Source organism: Octopus bimaculoides, chromosome 6 (genome assembly GCF_046866305.1).
Source record: "Octopus bimaculoides isolate indiv1 chromosome 6, ASM4686630v1, whole genome shotgun sequence".
Taxonomy (NCBI): Eukaryota; Metazoa; Mollusca; class Cephalopoda; order Octopoda; family Octopodidae; genus Octopus; species Octopus bimaculoides.
Genome location: NC_142933.1, coordinates 110,576,910 through 110,596,437, shown reverse-complemented (window position 1 = coordinate 110,596,437; position 19,528 = coordinate 110,576,910). Strand labels below are relative to the sequence as shown.

Genomic DNA, 19,528 nt, shown 5'->3' with positions numbered 1-19,528 from the left:
ATATATATATATATACATCTACACATGTGTATACATATACATGTATGCATATAGATCTATATCTATATCTATATATATATATATATATATATGCATATACGTGTACATATACATGTATATGTATACATATACATCTCTTTCTCTCTCTCTGAAAGTATCTGTCATTACAGTATCGAAATGTGATTGTTTCAGTTAGTGGAATAACGTGTACATATACATCTATATGTATACATATACATCTCTCTCTCTCTCTCTCTTTCTCTCTTTCTCTCTCTCTCTGAAAGTATATGTCATTACTGTATCGAAATGTGATTGTTTCAGTTAGTAGAATAGTCTCATTTTTAAAGTGAAAGTATTTGACATGAGTGTTTTTGTTTCACTTTTGACACGTAATACTTAAATAGTGGAGGAGATATTATGTTGCCGTGGGCTCGAACTCTGCAAGAAGTTAAAATTCTTTTTGACTAAAACACAACTGGAACCCTAAGTAAGGCATCTGTAAAATTTGAATGAAATTGGTTGCGTAGTTCTCGAGTTTTAGGGATTCAGACAGACAGACAGACAGACAGACACACATTCTCATTTTTATATATATAGATAACCATGTGCCAAGCATCAGGAAGAACAACAGATTCCAAAGTTTCCATTCATTGAATTATTCTTTTGTTTCAGTCATTTGACTGCGGCCATGCTGGGGCACTGCCTTTAGTCGAACAAATCGACCCCAAGACTTATTCTTAGTAAGCCAAGTACTTATTCTATTGGTCTCTTTTGCCAAACTGCTAAGTTATGGGGATGTAAACACACCAGCACCGGTTGTCAAGCAATGTTGGAGGGACAAACACAAACACACACACACATACACACACAATGGGCTTGTTTCAGTTTCTGCCTACAAAATCCACTCACAAGGCTTTGGTCGGCTCGAGGCTATAGTAGAAGACACTTGCCTGAGGTGCTATGCAGTGGGACTGAACCCGGAACCATGTGGTTGGGGAGCAAGCTACTTACCACACAGCCACTCCTGCGCCTCATAGCCACTCCCGTGTCTCACAGCCACTCTTATTATTGAAGAATTGTGATCAAAGTTCAGAGGATAATCAAAGACATGAAATTTATATAAAATTTACAAGAAGAAAAGTGAGTAACACTGTCAGAATAATAAATTTGACCATTCTGACTGTTCCAATCATTTATTGATTCCTGTAATTGATCACTGATGAAATGTTTCTCTGCTGTGAAACTTTGAGTCAACCCAGTTGGCTCTTAACTTCCTTTTACAGATTTGTGGAGGTGAACAAGTGTAAAAATGGTGTTTTCGTTGCAGCTTCTGCTGCTTTTTGTTTTATATGGATTGTTCCAGATGTCACCCAAAGATCTCAGCAAGTTGGAAATTTTACTCCAGCTTCTGCTGCTGTTATTGTTGTTGTTGTTGCTGCCAGCTGGTAGACCCATTAGCACATCAAACAAAATGCTTAGCAGTATTTCTTCCACTTCTTTGTTTTGGGTTCAAATCCATCAACATTCCCCTTTTACCTTTTCAGGGATGATAAAATTAAACACCGGTCATACACTGGGGTTTGATGTAATTGATTAAACCCCTTCCCCAAATTTCAGATGTTGTGCCTATAGCAGAAAGGATTATTATTATTATTATTATTAACACTAATTTATTTTTTAATCAGTTCTCAGTTTTTACAAATGGTAAAACACTCATTAAATATCTCACTGTATTTACATTCATAGTTTTATATTCTAGCCCAGTGGTTCCCAACCTGGGGTCTGGAGACCCCAGGTGGTCTGTGGACCTTGAAGGTCTGCAAAGGTAGTACTGGGGGTCTGTGAACATGTTAAGCTGACAGACCTTTCAATATCCTGTGTTCCGTGGGAAAACTCATTTAAATAAAAGGAGTCCTTGGTAAGGAAAAGGTTGGGGACCACTGTTCTAATCCCTCAGAAATTGGTATTGCTTTTTTATCTGACTAAAATAGGGATCTCTTGAGACTAGTTCTACCAATGACTTCGCTTCAAATTCATGGCTCTGTTCTAATGTTAGAAATCAATGATTGCCATGGAAGTAATGATTGTTGTTGCAGCAGCAGTAGTAGTAGTAGTAGTACAAGTTACTGTTCAGATGTTGAGCCCCACAGGGGGGATGACAAGGGACCGAGATCTCTGGTGATTTGCTGTGCTTGAGAAGACACCTTGAGCCAAGTAAAATCACAGTCTCCCCTCACAGCTGGTGGTGGGGTTGTTGTCTTGCAACCTTCTTGGGTGACCCAGTTTACTCTGTTGGCGTTAGGAAGAGCATCCCCAGACAGTTGGACCCCTGGTGCAGCTCTCCAGCCTTGCCAGCTCCTGTCAAATCATCTAACCCATACCAGCATGGAAAAGCAGACGTTAAAAGATGAGGATGTAGTAGAAGCAGCTGTTGCAGTAGAAGCAGTAGTAGTAGTAGTAGCAGCAACAGTAGTAATAGTAGCAGCAGCAGCAACAGTAGTAATAGTAGCAGCAGCAGCAACAGTAGTAATAGTAGCAGCAGCAGCAACAGTAGTAATAGTAGTAGTAACAGTAGTAGTAGTATTAGTAGTGGTAGTAGCGGCGGCAGTAATGGTGGTTGGCATTGTCTTAATTTGTCTCTTCTCTTTGTATTGTGAAAGTCTCTTGTAGATGAGAATGGTCGTACTTTAGTGAACAGGTATGCGGAGAAAGTTGTAAGTTTGGTGAAGTCTGGACACTATGCGGAGGCTACGCGCATGTGGCGTGCAACCGAGGGTGTTGTTGCAAATTTAACTGGAGGCGTCAACTGGTACAACATACTGCAGTGGTCACCACAAGGGAAGATGGACAGTTACCAAAGCCTGGAATTTATCGATACACCACAACACCTAAGTATAAAACATCTTTAATGCTTTTCAATTAGAATATTTCCTATGTGTTATGGATGGTTATTGTTCATATTGGTGGTGGTGGCGCTTGTAAATCCAAATTTGCCTATCCAGTGTGAAAGCTCTATGAAGCTCTGTTAGTAACCCCAATTTAGACAACATGATATCTTTTATCTGTCATTAGACTGTGGCCATACTGGGGCACGAGGTTGAAGAATTTTTAGTGAAATGGATCCCAGTATTTACTTTTTCCTTAAAGCATGGTACTTGTTCTATTGGTCTCTTTTACCGAGTCACTAAATTACAAGGATGTAAACAAACCAACACCAGTTGTCAAGCAGTGGCAGAGGACAAGCACAAAAGCAAACACAGAGAGAGAAATATATATATATATATATATATATGATGGGCTTCTTTCAGTTTCCGTCTGCCAAATGCACTCATAAGATTCTGGTGAACATGAGGCTTTAGTAGAAGACACTTGCCATGCAGTGGAACTGAACCTAGAACCATGTGGTTGGGAAGCAAGTTTCTTACCACACAGCAATGAGTGCACTTATGCCATGCCTGTGCTTATATCGCAACAGGGACCTTTGAGCCACCCTCAATGTTCTGAGTTTGATTGCTGGACTGGGCAGCACATTGTGTTCTTGAGCAAGACACTTCACTTCTCATTTGCTCCAATTCACTCAGCTGCGAATGAGTGAACCCTGCAATGGACTGGCTTTTTGATCTGGCCAGCAGGGTGAAGCAATGCTTAATGTGATGTGCCTTGTGACCAGTGACATATACCATCCAATAGTCTGGTCAATACTTTGATCAAGTGATCGATTATCTACAACATGTGTTATATATATGTATATATATATATATATATTAGATATGGTTGCTGTGAAGGGAGCTGTAGCCACAGCCTGGACACATCTTTGTCTCCTTGTCTTTCTGTGACCCCATCAAATATTACTTCATCCGATAGGATTATATAAATAAACCTCAGTTAAATATCAGATGTGACATGTTCTGATCATTGGGGATGAAAATGGGTTTTAGGAAGGAGTATGTTAAGGGCCGTGATGCTGAGGTTTGAAGGGAGGTGGGGTTAGACACTACAACCTCTTGCTTTTCATTACCTGTCAGCTGAAACACAAGGGAACACCTTCCCCCCCCCTGCTCATTTCCATCACTGCTGACCACAAAATCAACAAGACCTGCAAAACAAACTGCTGCAGTGTTGAGGTGTATTGTATTCAAACACAACGACTTCTCTGGGTTCTGTGAATATCAGAAATGTTTATGGTACTGCTTGGAATTAGCAGTAATGATAGAGATTCTGATTAGATACAGACATGGTCCCAGGGCAGATTAAAGCTATTAACCTGCCCAAGAGCAAGACTTTATTCAACTACCAAATATTGGTTACTTCAGTACCAGAAATCTTTGCAAGAACTAATGTGAGGGAGGTGGGTGAAAGCTATTAATCCCTTTTGGTACCAATCTGCCTGAAACTATCCCTGGTTCTACAACACTATTTCTTTTTCTAAAGTGATTTAGATTAAAATCTTCCTTCAAAAATGTTATGTTAATCCATTTTTCCAAACAGTAATGTAATAAGGATAAAGATATTTTGATAAATTCTTCATTATTTTGAAAATTAATTGAAATAAAGGCAGAGTATTTCTACAGAAATATTGTTGCAAAAAAGTTAAATAATACCTGTTGATATTTCTGTTATTGCAAGAAATTAACTGCTAAAATAATTTGGAATTTCTTTCAAGATTAATAAAGAAAGTTTTTTTTATCAAAAATGGAAAGCTATTTCCTTCATTCTTTCCCAATTAACGTTATTCCTATTTTGGTTTTCAGACGACCTTTTCTGGACCTGGACTGGCCCCTTGCAAATCAGTAAACTCTCCAACTTAATGAATACAGTAATTCGGAAAAAACTGGGGATCATCCCATCACATGTGGTTTGGGGAAGTAAGTTCCACATTTTTCCAATCAGAAAACTTCACACAATCGCTTTTTTTCTTGCAGGATTTAGAAATCTTTATAGGTTTTATAGTTAAATGGGAGGGGGAGGGGGCGGGGTTAGTCATAAATTCTTTGTTGGTTGTTCATAATAATAGGTAGGCTCCTGCATGTGAAGACAAGAATATCCTTACTTAATATTTATTTCAGTTTTCACATATTTAATTACCTGCATCATTTATACAGGGTGATTGAAAAGTTGCCATACATAGAAACAGTTTATCTTTTTTATAAGAAACAGTTTATAAGAACAGTTTTTCTTTTTATCTAACAGGCTCTTATATGGTTACCATTGTTTTGAATACACATTGCAATACGTTTACCCCAATCATTGTGAACTCGTAATAGCACTTCTGGTGATACATGTACAAATGCGTTGGTGATGCTTTCCTTCAAATGATTTATGTCTTATCTTTCCGCGATACACCATGCCTTTCAAATGCCCCCAAAGATAGAAATCAAGAGAGGGTCAGATTAGGGAATCTGGGGGATCTTATAATCCATTTCTTATAAAAAAAATAAATTTTTCCTATGTATGAAGACTTTTGAATCACCCTATATTTATCTGTATTATCATTATTTAATGTCCATGTCCCCTGATGGCATAGGTTGGGTGATTAGAAAGGATCCACTGGGTCTAAGGACTGCATTGTGCTCTATTGTGTGCTTTGGCATGGCTTCTATGGCTGGATACCGTTCCTAATACTAACCACTTTACAGAGTGTACCGATTGCTTTCTTTGTGCCATTAGTATTAGTGAAGTGACCAATTGGTTTATGAGACTATCCTGAAAGAAACAGCTCAATGCTAGGAGACAAAGGGTTGAAGTATGAGAGAAGGGGTCAGAGCAGAACAGGTTTCTGGCTGTAGAGGAGCTATGTGGCTCTTCACGTTTTAGAAGATGGGAATATTGGGGTGGAACTCTCACCAGTATTAATGTGCTCATAGAAACATTTAAATGGAAAACTAACAGAGAAATTAGCAGTCTTTACATGTGGGAGACGCGCAGGTACTTTAAACATCATCAGGAATGCGCAAAAAATAGACTCCCTCAAATGTCAGAGGGATCCTTAGAAGTAGTAGACAGTAGTAGATAAAGGGATATAATAAATATCCTGGAAACAGCTGTAAGACCTTCAATTTATAAATGTTCTAAAATCTTCACAGCCTTGGTTTTTTATCTCATTCTGAAAAAAATTCTTTATATATACACATGCTGATATATGATCTGCCATTGGAATTTACTCACAAGGTATTGGAATCTTATATGTATACTATTCTGCCTAAATAATGGATCTACAGATGCAATATCCCTGCATATCTCACATCTATTTTCATTCCTCCACTTCACTCTCTATTTCGTATCTTATCTAAATTAACTATTGCTTAACCATCCCCTCACATCGTCTCTGATGAAGGGATATAATAAATATCCCGGAAACAGCTGTAAGACCTTCTCATATATAATCATATATATATATATATATATATATATATATATATATATATATATATCATCATCATCATCATCATCATCATCGTTTAACGTCCGCTTTCCATGCTAGCATGGGTTGGACGATTTGACTGAGGACTGGTGAAACCGGATGGCAACACCAGGCTCCAATCTAATATATAATATATATATCTTATATATATATAAACCTAAGATGGGGTGAGATAATAAGATAATTTTTCTTTAATCTGTTAAGTGGAAAAGAAATAACATAAAGAATTATTCAGCAAGTAAATTTTATCAGAAACAACCTGACTGGTGAAAACAAAAACCCTAATTTCATTATTCTTATCAGGAGAATGTCATGAGAATGACCTTAGAATTCACAGCTTGAGGACTAACTCATCATTCACCACCACCACTGTCATGATGTGCACTTTTCCCTGCTTGCACGAGTCAGACAAAATTCATTGAGGCAGGTTTTCCTTGGCTGGCTGCCCTTCCTGTTGCCAATTGTCAGTGGTTTCCTAGGAAGGTAATATTTCCCCAGGGCCATTTCAGGGGAAACTGGAAGTTATCAACACTACTTATAAGATGGTGATGGTTGTTTTACAGCTGCCACGTAATGTGCAGACAATGAGTGAGAGAGAGAGAGAGACACACACACACACACACAATTGGATTCTTTCAGTTTCTGTTTACCAAAATCTAGTTGCAAGGCTCTCAACAGCCCAAGTAGAAGACACTTTCCCAAAGTGCCCCACAGCAGGACTGAACCTGAAGCCCTGTGGTTGTGAAGCCAACTTCTTAAGCTATGCCTGCATCTTTTTATCAAGATCCACAGTTTGGCCATAAATATTTGATTCCAAAGACCAAAGAGAATGGAACTCTAGTAATATTTTGGATTTGTCATTGTGTGCTAAGGTCTCTCTCTCTCTTAAATTGTGCTGGAGTAGAGGTCTCCTTTTGCTGGGGCGAGGTGGGGGTGTTGGGCCATTATAACCCAATATTCCCTCTGCACCCAAACATGCAAAATGTTGGCAGAAAATGCAAGAGCAAAGAATTTAGTTTGATTCTTGTTAATTTCTCAGTTCAGAATTGTTCAAGGTTGACTAAACTTCCCTTCATCCCAGGAAGGTGAGAATGTGGTGAAGTGGAGGACTTCAGTTGAATCCCTCTCTATCCCAAATTCAAGCCACATTAGGCGTCATCTTTGCTGTTCTTTGTTCAAAACTGGAAGTTACTCAGTACCAGTAATATACCAGGCAAGAGGAGTATTTCAATGGTAACCCCAACCCCAATTCATTCCATTTGAAAGACCTAACTTTATGTCTAATCAAAAGAACTCTGTTTATCAGGATTGTAAAAGTGGCTGAGTGGTAAGGTGTTGGACCAGCAACATAGAGAGCTTCAGTTCAAATCTCCCTTTCTACATTGTTTTACTTGGCTGTCAGGAATTGATCTCAGATCATCTGGGAATGTTATTTTCAATGGATTAGCAGCTTATCCAGGAGATTTCTCTCTCACCTGTGGGCCTCACCACAGACTTGGAGCTAAGTAAACATTTTGGTCTTTCAACAGTTTTGCATTCATCAAGATAGAAAATTTGTTTGTCTTTCATTTGCAAAGCTATCCAAGGCTTCCTCTTCTGTAATGGACAGTGCGGCCATGCAGGCCACTGATTCACCAGGACTGCTTTTGCTTATATTACACCTTCTCTATGATGAAGTTAAGGAACCAATGGCATTTCATTGTCAGGTGATCATTGCTGTAAAAAAATCCTACCAAGACAGTCACAGGTGCAGGCTTCTGCCTGGCTGGCTTTTGTGAAACCGTCCCACCCATGCTAGCATGGAAAGTAGATGTTAAACGATGATGATGATGATATATATATATATAATTTCTGTGTTTCTTATTGAACATTTTGGGATTTTTGGAAGTTTTCCCAGAATCTAAGAAGTGAACTTAAACAATACATGTCGTACACATTTATCTATATACATGTAGAAACTCTGCCAAATTAGATTGGAGCCTGGTGTTGCCATCCGGTTTTCACCAGTCCTCAGTAAAATCGTCCAACCCATGCTAGCATGGAAAGCGGACGTTAAACGATGATGATGATGATGATGATATTACATACATACTTATATACATCCGTTCTATTTTATTCTCTGAAAAAGAAATCCACCTGAAAATCACCTTGTATATCTCAGGACATTTCGTCTTTAATTTCTACACTCGTTCACACTTTTATCATCATCATAAATTTGCATATTCGTAGAAATTTACAAATCAATGTTTCAAAATAAATTGTTCCTATCTGTGATTCACATCTGTTCATTAAAATAAGAATATCAAACTAGTTGTCAACACATATCTACGGAAACAAAAGGATTGTGAGAGGATTGGGGGTGGGGGGGTGGCAGATGGTTTTTCTGACGAGGAAAGAATTTATGCATGACCTGGTGGTAGTGGTGGAGGGGAGCAGTGGTTTTATGTCAGTGAGACAAATTAGAACAAACAAAACAATAAAACTCGTACAAAACTATGTCACAATTTGCTGTGAAAATAACATTTGAACTTAATGACCAAACATTTGAGTCTTTTATCTTCACTCCGCTGATATTATTATTAAGGTGGTGGGCTGGTAGAATTGTTGGCACGCCAGGTAAAAATGCCTAGCAGCATTTTGTCAGTCTTTTATGTTCCGAGTTCAATCTTGCCTTTTGCTCTTTTGCAATTTATGCCCTTCCTGGAACTTACTGGCCTTGCATCAAAATTTGAAGCTATTATTATTATTATAGGACTCACACATTCTTTGTTTTGTCCTGTTGATAATGTTTTTCTTAATATAAACCCTTGTGGTTAATAAAGAAATCATTATTATTATTATAGACGTCGCACAGTATACAATATTGTAAGGTTGTTGATTGAAGATATTGTGTCTACCAGGGGTTTGTACTGTTTTGTCAAGTCACAACAAGGACCTTAGACAAACAGTAATATGTGTGCGGTACCAAGTAATGCCAACTTTTGCAATACATCTCGATTGTAGGGTATTTCTAAGGTTTTCAGATGTTTTTCAGATTGGGTGGTAATGAACCCAATGCTTCGAAGACAATAGGGATAACCTTTATATTCGACCCTTGTAGCTGCCACATCTTAGCGATCTCAATTCTCAGGTCTCCATATTTATCAACTTTTTATTATTATTATTATTATTATTATTAAAAGACTGCAAACAAACAGGAAACAACTTCTATCTCATTCCAGGGTGAAAAACTAGAGGTAGTCGATAGCTTCCGCTATCTGGGCGACCAAGTTAGTAGTGGGGGTGGGTGCGCTGAAAGTGTAGCTGCTAGAATAAGAATAGCCTGGGCAAAGTTTAGAGAGCTCTTACCCCTGCTGGCGACAAAGGGACTCTCACTCAGAGTAAAAGGCAGACTGTATGACGCATGCGTACGAACAACCATGCTACATGGCAGTGAAACATGGGCTGTAACTGCTGAGGACATACGTAAGCTCGCAAGGAATGAAGCCAGTATGCTCCGTTGGATGTGTAATGTCAATGTGAATACCCGTCAGAGTGTAAGTATCTTGAGAGAAAAGCTGAACATTAGAAGCATCAGTTGTGGCATGCAAGAGAGACGATTGCGCTGGTGAGAATGGAGGAGGATAGCTGCGTGAAAAAGTGCCACACCCTAACAGTTGAGGGAACCCGTGGAAGAGGTAGGCCCAGGAAGACCTGGGCTGAGGTGGTGAGGCAAGACCTTCGTACATTGGGCTTCACGGAGGCGATGACTACTGACCGAGACCTTTGGAAATGTGCTGTGCGTGAGAAGACCCGGCAAGCCAAGTAAGATCGTTGCAAGTGCCCCTGGACTGGTTCTTGTGCGGGTGGCACATGAGATGCACCATTTTGAGCGTGGCCGTTGCCAGTACCGCCTGACTGGCTCCCGTAGGATTTTCGAGCGAGATCGTTGCCAGTGCCCCTGGCCTGGCTTGTGCGGGTGGCACATAAAAGACACCATTTCGAGCGTGGCCGTTTTCGTGCAGGTGACACGTAAAAGCACCCACTACACTCTCTGAGTGGTTGGCGTTAGGAAGGGCATCCAGCTGTAGAAACTCTGCCAAATCAGACTGGAGCCTGGTGTTGCCATCCGGTTTCACCAGTCCTCAGTCAAATCGTCCAACCCATGCCAGCATGGAAAGCGGACGTTAAACGATGATGATGATGATGATGATTATTAAGGCGGTAAGCTGGCAGAATCGTTAGCACACCAAGAGAAATGCTTAGCAGTATTTTGTCTGTTGCTACGTTCTGAGCTCAAATTCCGCCGTGGTTGACTTTGCCTTTCATCCTTTCGAGGTTGATTAAAAAAGTACCAGTTATGCACTGAGGTTGATGTAATTGACTTGATCCCTTCTCCCAAATTTGAGGCCTTGCTCTTCCAGTAGAAAGGATTATTATTTTTGTCATTGTTGTTCAGGTGGTGTGCTATAAGATTGTGGTTTTTTTTCTATTTGTGGAGTGGGCAATGCATTGTTTTTTGTTTCATGTTGCTCCTGCCCACTCAGCTGTCAAAAATGAGTAATCTTGTGATGGATTTGAATCTTGTCCAGGGGCAGTCTATATTTGACACAGAATCCAAGAAACTGATTTTGTGAACTTAGGGCTTGGGAAGGACCATTTTGAGGTCGAATCAAAAGCGGCACCCATTTTCTGGGAAGTCAGTGGTTTCTTTCTGTCTTTTGCAGGTTATTACTGAGTTTTAAAACCTGGATTATATATATAGCCTGTTGTTTATACTCTTTAACCTCAACCTGACCTCTTGCAACGAGAAGAAATGTATTCTAGACAGGAAAGCTTTAATGGGTGCAGTAGCGAATTAGAAAGCAGAAATGAAGTGCAACAAAGTGAAATGAATTGAACTATACATAAACAGGAAGATAATTTATATAGCAGGGGAATGAAGGATCGGTCGTCAATCTAGTGCTATCAAGTAGTTGCAGGAAAGGAGGACAGGTGCACTTGGCTGCCCTGCAAATTCAGGTAAACAAGATGGTGATATTGTTTTTCAGTCTCGTTTTGCAGGTTATTTATTGACAGTTTTGAAAGTTAAATTTACATCAAGCTGACCCATGAATTCACTTTCAATAAATCAATGCAGCTGTGAAACTTCACAACAAATGCAATGGAAACCAATCGTTGATTTTAACTCACCACAAGGAAGAAACCCTTTAAATTGTCAAGAAACTTGAAACAACAGGATCAGTAGCCATTGTAACAAAAAAAAAAAGGTCTGGTTGTCCAAAAATGGCTACAAATGAAACGATGTCTGAATATCATCAGAACCTGTGAGGAGCTCCACAAAAGTCAACTTACCATTTACCTGCACAGATTGGAGTGAGCCAAACGTTATGCATATCCTTCAGCAGAAAAAAATGGAAGCCTTACATTTCATGCCCTTCATGATGGAGATGATGACCGCTGTCTTCAATTTTGCAAGAGATCTTGGCTAAACTTGACGGAGACACATCAATGCTGGGCAGCATCTGGTGGTCAGACGAGGTCCATTTCAAGCTCAATAGCACAATTAACAGACATAATTGTGCCTACCAGGCTGAGGAGAATCCAAGAGTGATGCGTGATCGGGAAGTGGACTTACCTGGTGTGACATTTCGGGCAGCTACATCTTTGTTAGGAATAACCAGCCTCTTTTACTTTGAGGGAGCTGTCACTGGGGAGAAGTACCTGGATATACTACAAACATTGTTTTGGCCCAGGGCACTGTTATATAAGATAGCACCCCACCTCATTATGGTTGAAAATTTGTCAGTGGCTTGATAAAACTTTCCTGGAAAGTGGTCCGATTGAGTGGCCTGCACACTCCCCCAGACCTCACACTGGCAGATTTCTTTCTTTGGGGAACCCTTTGTGAAAAGCTTTTTACTATCCAGGAATTGAAAGTTAAAATTACTGAAAAGTTTGAGGAAATTAAGTGAACTCTGCAAGTGTGTGTGTGTGTGTGTGTGTGTGTGTGTGTGTGTGTGTGTGTGTGTGTGACTCTGTACCTGCTGGATTGCAATTGTGCATTAACCATGAAGGAAGATACTTTGAACATGGCACACTTCTTGCACACTAATATAAATTGCAAACAATAAACTGATAGACAGAAAACAATTAGGAGTCAAAAGTATCTCCCAATTGAGAAGTCACACATATCAACCCTAAAACAGGAATTGGGCACAAGTTTTTACTCACCCTGTGTGTGTGTGTGTGAGTGTGTATATATATATATATTTTTTTTTTTATTGCCCACAAGGGGCTAAACAAGGACAAAGGGATTAAGTTGATTACATTGACCCCAGTGCGTAACTGGTGCTTAATTTATCAACCCCGAAAGGATGAAAGGCAAAGTCGACCTCTGCAGGATTTGAACTCAGAACGTAGCAGCAGATGAAATACTGCTAAGCATTTCGCCCAGCGCGCTAATATTTCTGCCAGCTCGGCGCCTTCTTATATATAATCATCACTAGTGTTGGTGCCATGAATAAAAGCAGCCAATACACTCTGTGAAGTGGTTGGAATTAGGAAGGGCACTGAGCCATGAAAACCATGTAAAAACTGACATCAGAGCACAATGCATTCCATGGATCTTTTTAATCTTTTAGTGTTTAATCTGGCCTAAAGATTCTGTTTTATGCTCAAACTAGCCAGATCTGGCCTCTCACACCTACATTATAATATCATTCTAGAAAGAGACCATCTCAAAGCTACAAGGTAATTCATGATTAATATGAAACAATGTGAAAAAAAAAAAATAAACATTACATTTGGCAGAGAAAAATGAATGGCTAAAGGTTAAACCATCCAATTGATGCCAAACAGGGAACGTAGGCCTATGATGATGATGATGATGTCTGTAGAGTATTGTTGAGAAAAAAGAAAAAAAGACATTATTTATGACCATTTTTGTTTTTTTAATTACAGGTCAAGCTAGGAAAGTGTTTGTAGCACAGGAGGGTGAATTCATGAAAGCGGAAACTAAAGTTGGTAAGAAACTCTTGGAAATGTTGTCATTTGAATGTATTTCACGTCTGCTTTGCACTGGACAGGTATATTTCCATTCTCATCTTGATTATTTCATCCACAATATGCAAACATCTTCACAGACCACACACCAACAGAAAATTGTAACCTTGCACATATAATAGCCATTTGTATACTCATTAAACAATGCTGAATATAACGCTTGTGTCCAGAAAATTTGCTTTAAACATTTTTTACAATGGGAAAATTTGTCACCCTAAAAGGGGCACAAAAGCAGACTGTAAACTAGAAAACTCATTTTAAAGAAACTACTATTCTCTAATTGGTAGGTTAATTGAGGAATTTGCCATTTTAAGAAAACTCATCTTTTTATTTTTTTTCTTCAGTTTTTTTTTATGGCAAACTACAGCAAAAATGTTTACAGTGAAATTTCATCTAATGATATTTCTGAACCGAGCCTTATCAGTTTGTATCCACAGTTGTTCAATTTACTGAAATATATTTCAGGTTGTGGAACTGTGGTTAACCCCCCCTTTTTTTTTTACCCATGGACCCCTTTGATTTCTATTTTATTTGGATGGATCTTCATTGCCATTTGATGATTAAAAAAACATATTTTCAACATATGATGAAAGTCAACAAAGTTTGCTTTAGAAGTGTTGAGATGTATAAAGATACAGAAATAATTTTCTCAAATGCATGATAATGCTAACACAAGAGCATAAACAGGGTAAATTATCCATATATTGCAGAAAAATTTGTTACTGGCCAGCCATAAGACTTGAACTCACATCCCAGGGATGTGAGTTTGAGTCTCATGGCTGGCCAGTAACAATTTTTTCTGCAATATATGGATAATTTATCTTTCAATCATTATCATCATCGTTAACGTCCGCTTTCCATGGATTGGACAGTTTGACAAGCCAGAAGGCTGCACCAGTCACCAATCTGGCAGTTTCATGCCCTTCCTAGCGCCAACCACTCCAAGAGTGTAGTGGGTGCTTTTACGTGCCATCAGCCACGCTCAAATGATGCTTTTTACGTGCCGCCTGCACAGGTGCCAGTCTGGTGGCACTGGCAACGACCATGCTTGAATGTTACTTTTTATGTGCCACTGGCACGGGTGCCAATCAGGCGGTACTGTCATCCTCAACAGGTCTTCGCAAGCATACTTTGTCAGCAATTGCTGGTTTCCAGTGCTCTCTGGACACATTCTTTCACAGATAAGGAACTGCATATTAATGAAAAAATAGTTGTGGTTGTTACTGGTGTCATGTAAGTGGCACCCATTACACTGTTGGAGTGGTTGGCATTAGGAAGGGCATCCAGCCATAGAAACCATGCCAGCATGGAAAGTGGATGTTGAATGATGATGATGCAGAATTGTATTTTTAAAAAAAATTATTAATAATATTTTGTGTTGTAGAAATATAACCAAATTATTGCACACAAATTTTAACAATAATAATCTTATATGGACCTTTATCAAAATCTGCTTAGTTACTTGGGATTTCCTTTAGAACCTGAAGTTGGCAGATATAAATCCCTGAAGTGTATTAGTTTTGATCTTGAAATTGGTAGAAGCACCAAGAGTTCTATTTCCGATACATTCTAAAAAAACAGACGAGATAAACATTAAATATTTATTTTTAAGCACAACTAACTGAAATGCCAGTTAATTCGGGTGTGAAGCCATGGTGCCATTGCTGCACTCTCTGTCCGGGGCAACTTGTTAAGCAGAATCCCAGTCTGTCCCCATCTCTGCGAGATAACCTCCTCATCTGCTGTGACCATATATGGCATGTGATGAGCCAACAACCCAGCTGGATCCTCAGTGAAGAGGGCCCAACTGCTGGATTAATTTTGATAACGGCAGTAAATTCAAACCCAATTGGATGGAGAGGGGTCAGTACATACCATTGGCATGCACTGAATTTAGTTTCGACTTAGAACCAGCCTTACAAATTTGTGATTTTGTGCTTATGTAAAAACAGCTGTAATAAACATCTCAAATCTTGGCACAAGGCCAGCAATTTAGGGGAGGGGGTAAGGAGAGTAGCCTGCTGGACTAAGCCTCTTCATTTTCAAACAGCCATTTATTCTAAGTTACATTAGTGATTAATGTTACAGGGTTTAATTTATTATTATCAGGATTTTTAACGTCCCCCCCCCACTCCATAGAAAAAATAATAGCAATAGAAGCAGTATGAACACCAAAAGGTAATATTTATCATTTAAAGGGGAGGGGGATGTTGTGTAAGGATACAGAATACTGTGATTGGTTACCATGAGAGACAGAGAATCTCTTATCTTGGCCTTTGGTGCATATAAGCACTCATGTTCATAGAGATGGCAGGAGATAATCATCTGCCATTGCCACTGCTGGAACTAGCAGGTGATGTGACTTCAGCTTTCCTTGGCCTTGTCAATGGAAGACACCTGAAGCAAGAGATAGCAGTGACAGACACAGGATCTTGGTGTCTATTCAGCCACTGGCATTGCAAATAGCCACTGGACTTAATAGTAAATAGCGACAGAAGCAGGATTAATACCAAAAAGTAATCTTTATCTCCGTCTTTTAAAAGTGGAGATATTGTGTTAGAACTCTTCTTTTTGTTTCTATTAGGTTGGTGCATAATTGATGATTGTTTTATATCATGCACCAACCCAATGGAAGAAACCACGTCTTTTAACATAGCTAGGACAACATTCCATCAACTAGTTCTTCCCTGGAAGGTCTGAAGATATTTCAACCCCAAACATTCATTGATAAACATTAGACAGTATTGTTACTGCACAGACAGACATCCCAGAAAATGTATTGTAGATAACCACCACCAGACTGATCTGCCATAAAGTCACAGCTAATCTCCAGCTGCCTCTGGGGCCCACAAGTGCGCCGTGGATTTTCTACTGCTACTATGATTGCCTCTGTTCCTCCTCCTATCACCCATGTCGTGTCTCCCTCCTTTCCTGCAAGTGCTAAAGGTTCCACAGGAACTTTAATGCCATCAGTCTCACATATGTATGAGACTTGCAAATGTGTGGAGGTTCCCTGCTGAGATCATTGGCACTGCATGCATTCCCATCACTAACTTACAACAGAAACCAATTCCAATAATTTAATACTAAGTGTTAGGTGCCCTGTAATCAGTTGGCTATCAATTTTGAACCCAACCATTTTCATCTGAAACTGATGTTATACTGTGGATTTGTTTGACATAGTTAATGAGCTGATCCGTTCGAGCAACCTAAAAGTCGTAGTTTACAGTGGACAACTGGATCTTATTGTAGCAACTCTAGGTGAGTAGAACTTGTTTCATTATTCATCCTGTTTATTGTAATGTTTACCATAATCAGATCACACATGTACGGGAGGAGGTGGTGGAGGAGTTTTTGATTCTTTATTTCAAAATATATTTTGTCATTACACTTTACAAAAACCCATTTAAAAAAGAAAAAAAAAAAAAAATTGGATGCCACACTGAAATTTGCTTTTAACTTTGACCAAAGAAAAGTTATCTGTAACCTTTACTCTTCCATACTGGCATTGTTTGGATGCTTTGACAGAGCCAAGATAATTGTACTGAATGCCAATGTCTGCTTTGGAATGGTTTCTGTGGTTGGATGCCCTTTGTAATACCAACCACTTCACAGAGTGCATTGGGTGCTCTTTGTGGTACCAGCAGTTGCAAGGTTACCAAGACGAGACCCCTTGATTGGGGGGGGGGGGGGAGGCGTATTGAGGGGAAGTTACTTTGTTTTTACTCTTTTACTTGTTTCAGTCATTTGACTGGCCATGCTGGAGCACCGCCTTTAGTCGAGCAAATCGATCCCAGGACTTATTCTTTGTAAGCCTAGTACTTATTCTATCGATCTCTTTTGCCGAACCGTTAAGTTACGGGGACGTAAACACACCAGCATCGGTTGTCAAGCGATGTTGGGGGGGGGGGGGGGTACAAACACAGACACACGACGGGCTTCTTTCAGTTTCCGTCTACCAAATCCACTCACAAGGCTTTGGTCGGCCCGAGGCTATAGTAGAAGACACTTGCCCAAGGTGCCACGCAGTGGGACTGAACCCGGAACCATGTGGTTGGTAAGCGAGCTACTTACCACACAGCCACTCCTGTTTGGTGACGAGTGGTTAAAATTTGGTAGAGAGACAGGAAGATACACAGCCATCCCGACAGGAGAGAGAGGCATGATGATAAAGCCTCAGGGTAGGGGAAGGTTAAGAATGGAGTGATAGGGGATTGGAAAAGGGAGGAGGGCAGGTAAATTGGCTAAAATATTGCCAGGAATTTTGAAGACCAAAGTTAAGATAGCATATTGAAGGATGCAGAGTTAGGAAAAAAACTCCAATCATTTCTATTAATTTCTGGTGTGAAATTAAACATTGCCCACTCCAATTGAGAGGATCGCCTAGGGACACAAAAAGAGCACCCAGAATACACTGTAAGGGCATCTATGGAGCACAATGTAGCCCTGTGAGTCACGAGACCCTTTCAAACTGCTCAACCCAAGCCAGTACAAAAAAAAAAGGCCATTAAATAATGATTTTAGTCTGATCTTGATGGAATTTGTTTTATATATATCATTGAGCTCTGATACTCAATAACAGAACTACTCCACAGCACCAGGTGAGTATATACTATTTCTGGAGAAAATGTTTTGGTAAACTTGTGCAATTTACATATGGAGAGGGAAAAAAAAAAAAAAAAAAACCTTCTCCATGTGGCATCTTAGGTAAGTGTTTTATATAGAAGCCAAAGTTTTGAATGAATTTGATAGATGGAAACTGAAAGAAACTCAGTTTATGTAGTGTGTGTGTGTTTTTATCCTTACCTTGACAATAGTTGTAAATAAGTGGTGTCATTTTCCATTTTCTGTAAAAACACATTCAGCCTGGAAACAGGAATGATGAGGACTACAATTACATTACCAATATCCTTCAGAGTGAACAGTTTTCATGTCTACCCAGCAACATTACTATAGAAAACTTTATATTAAAGCTCAATATCACATTAAATTGAACTAAAACAGTTATTTAGCAACTGTTAAATGAATGAGTGAAATCCATTAATATTAAACCAATATTTGTGTTGTTGTGCCAAAGCTAGAGACAATATTTAATTGAAATTCTTCAAACAGGTACTGAAAAATGGGTGGCGGATCTGGACATTTCCATGGCCTTTAAAAACACCAAAAGAAGAATTCTTGTTGATCCAATCACACAAACTGTTATGGGATATAAAAGAAGCCTAAAAAATTTCTCATTCTACTGGATATTAAATGCAGGTCACATGGTAAATATTTACTTTTGTTTTTCATTGTATTTTGGGGTTTAAACATCACAATAAATTGATTACACACAAAATACAAATACAGCAAAATAGACTTCTATTGGTTTATTTACTTTTGTTTTCATACAAATGAATGCAGTGTAGTAGTAATAGTAGTAGTACACTTGAAAGGCAGGGAACAATCCAGATGGGTGACCATTTTGTAATTCATCGAAAGTATAGACATCAACATTTAGTTTTGTTTCAGCCAAATAATATGGTAGTTAGTGGGGTCCATTGATTAAAGTAAAGCCATTTTAATTAGCAGCAGCAGCTCTTGCACAATTAAAAACCAATTCCGTTTTCTATTTTTTCTCTTGTAGATTCCATCAGATAATCCAACTGGTGCATTGCAAATGGTCAAATTAATTTTAGCTTGAGCTTAACAGAAATGCCAACCCTAACAAGTCATCAAGACAGTCACTTCCAGGACCGGAGTATTTCGGAAGCGTCTGAAACTGACTTTGTTCTCCAGTGAAAACATAATTGCCACAAATAAATGCTTCAAAGATTTTTTTTTCTTCTTTGCTTTAATTAACAAAAATAGAATTCTTGTTTCTTTTAATTGCGAAACAGACCACCAGCAAGGACATTAAAATCATTATAGATTCAAAAACACTAGAAATATTCTTAAATTACAAAAAAACCCAAAACAACTTTCCTCAACTATTAGAATCCATAGCACTAAGTTCCTCGGTCTGGAGACAATAATACACTCCCAAAATAGATCTTTAGAAATTTTCAGGTACAAAATGACTTA

The 19,528-nt window shown here is 39.0% G+C and overlaps 1 protein-coding gene across 2 annotated transcripts in view; it reads left to right on the top strand.

Annotated features, from left to right (window-relative positions):
* The window catches only part of LOC106873543 (retinoid-inducible serine carboxypeptidase), a 40,872-nt gene extending 21,591 nt beyond the window's left edge, over window positions 1-19,281 (top strand). For both annotated transcript variants that reach the window (XM_089354440.1, XM_089354441.1), the window contains exons 7-12: window positions 2,661-2,892; window positions 4,752-4,865; window positions 13,364-13,426; window positions 16,649-16,726; window positions 18,578-18,732; window positions 19,092-19,281. In XM_089354440.1, the coding sequence (XP_089210566.1) occupies window positions 2,661-2,892; window positions 4,752-4,865; window positions 13,364-13,426; window positions 16,649-16,726; window positions 18,578-18,732; window positions 19,092-19,148 (699 nt within the window). In that variant the 3' untranslated portion in view covers window positions 19,149-19,281. The remainder of the gene's footprint in view (window positions 1-2,660; window positions 2,893-4,751; window positions 4,866-13,363; window positions 13,427-16,648; window positions 16,727-18,577; window positions 18,733-19,091) is intronic.
* The last annotated feature ends 247 nt before the right edge of the window (window positions 19,282-19,528 follow it).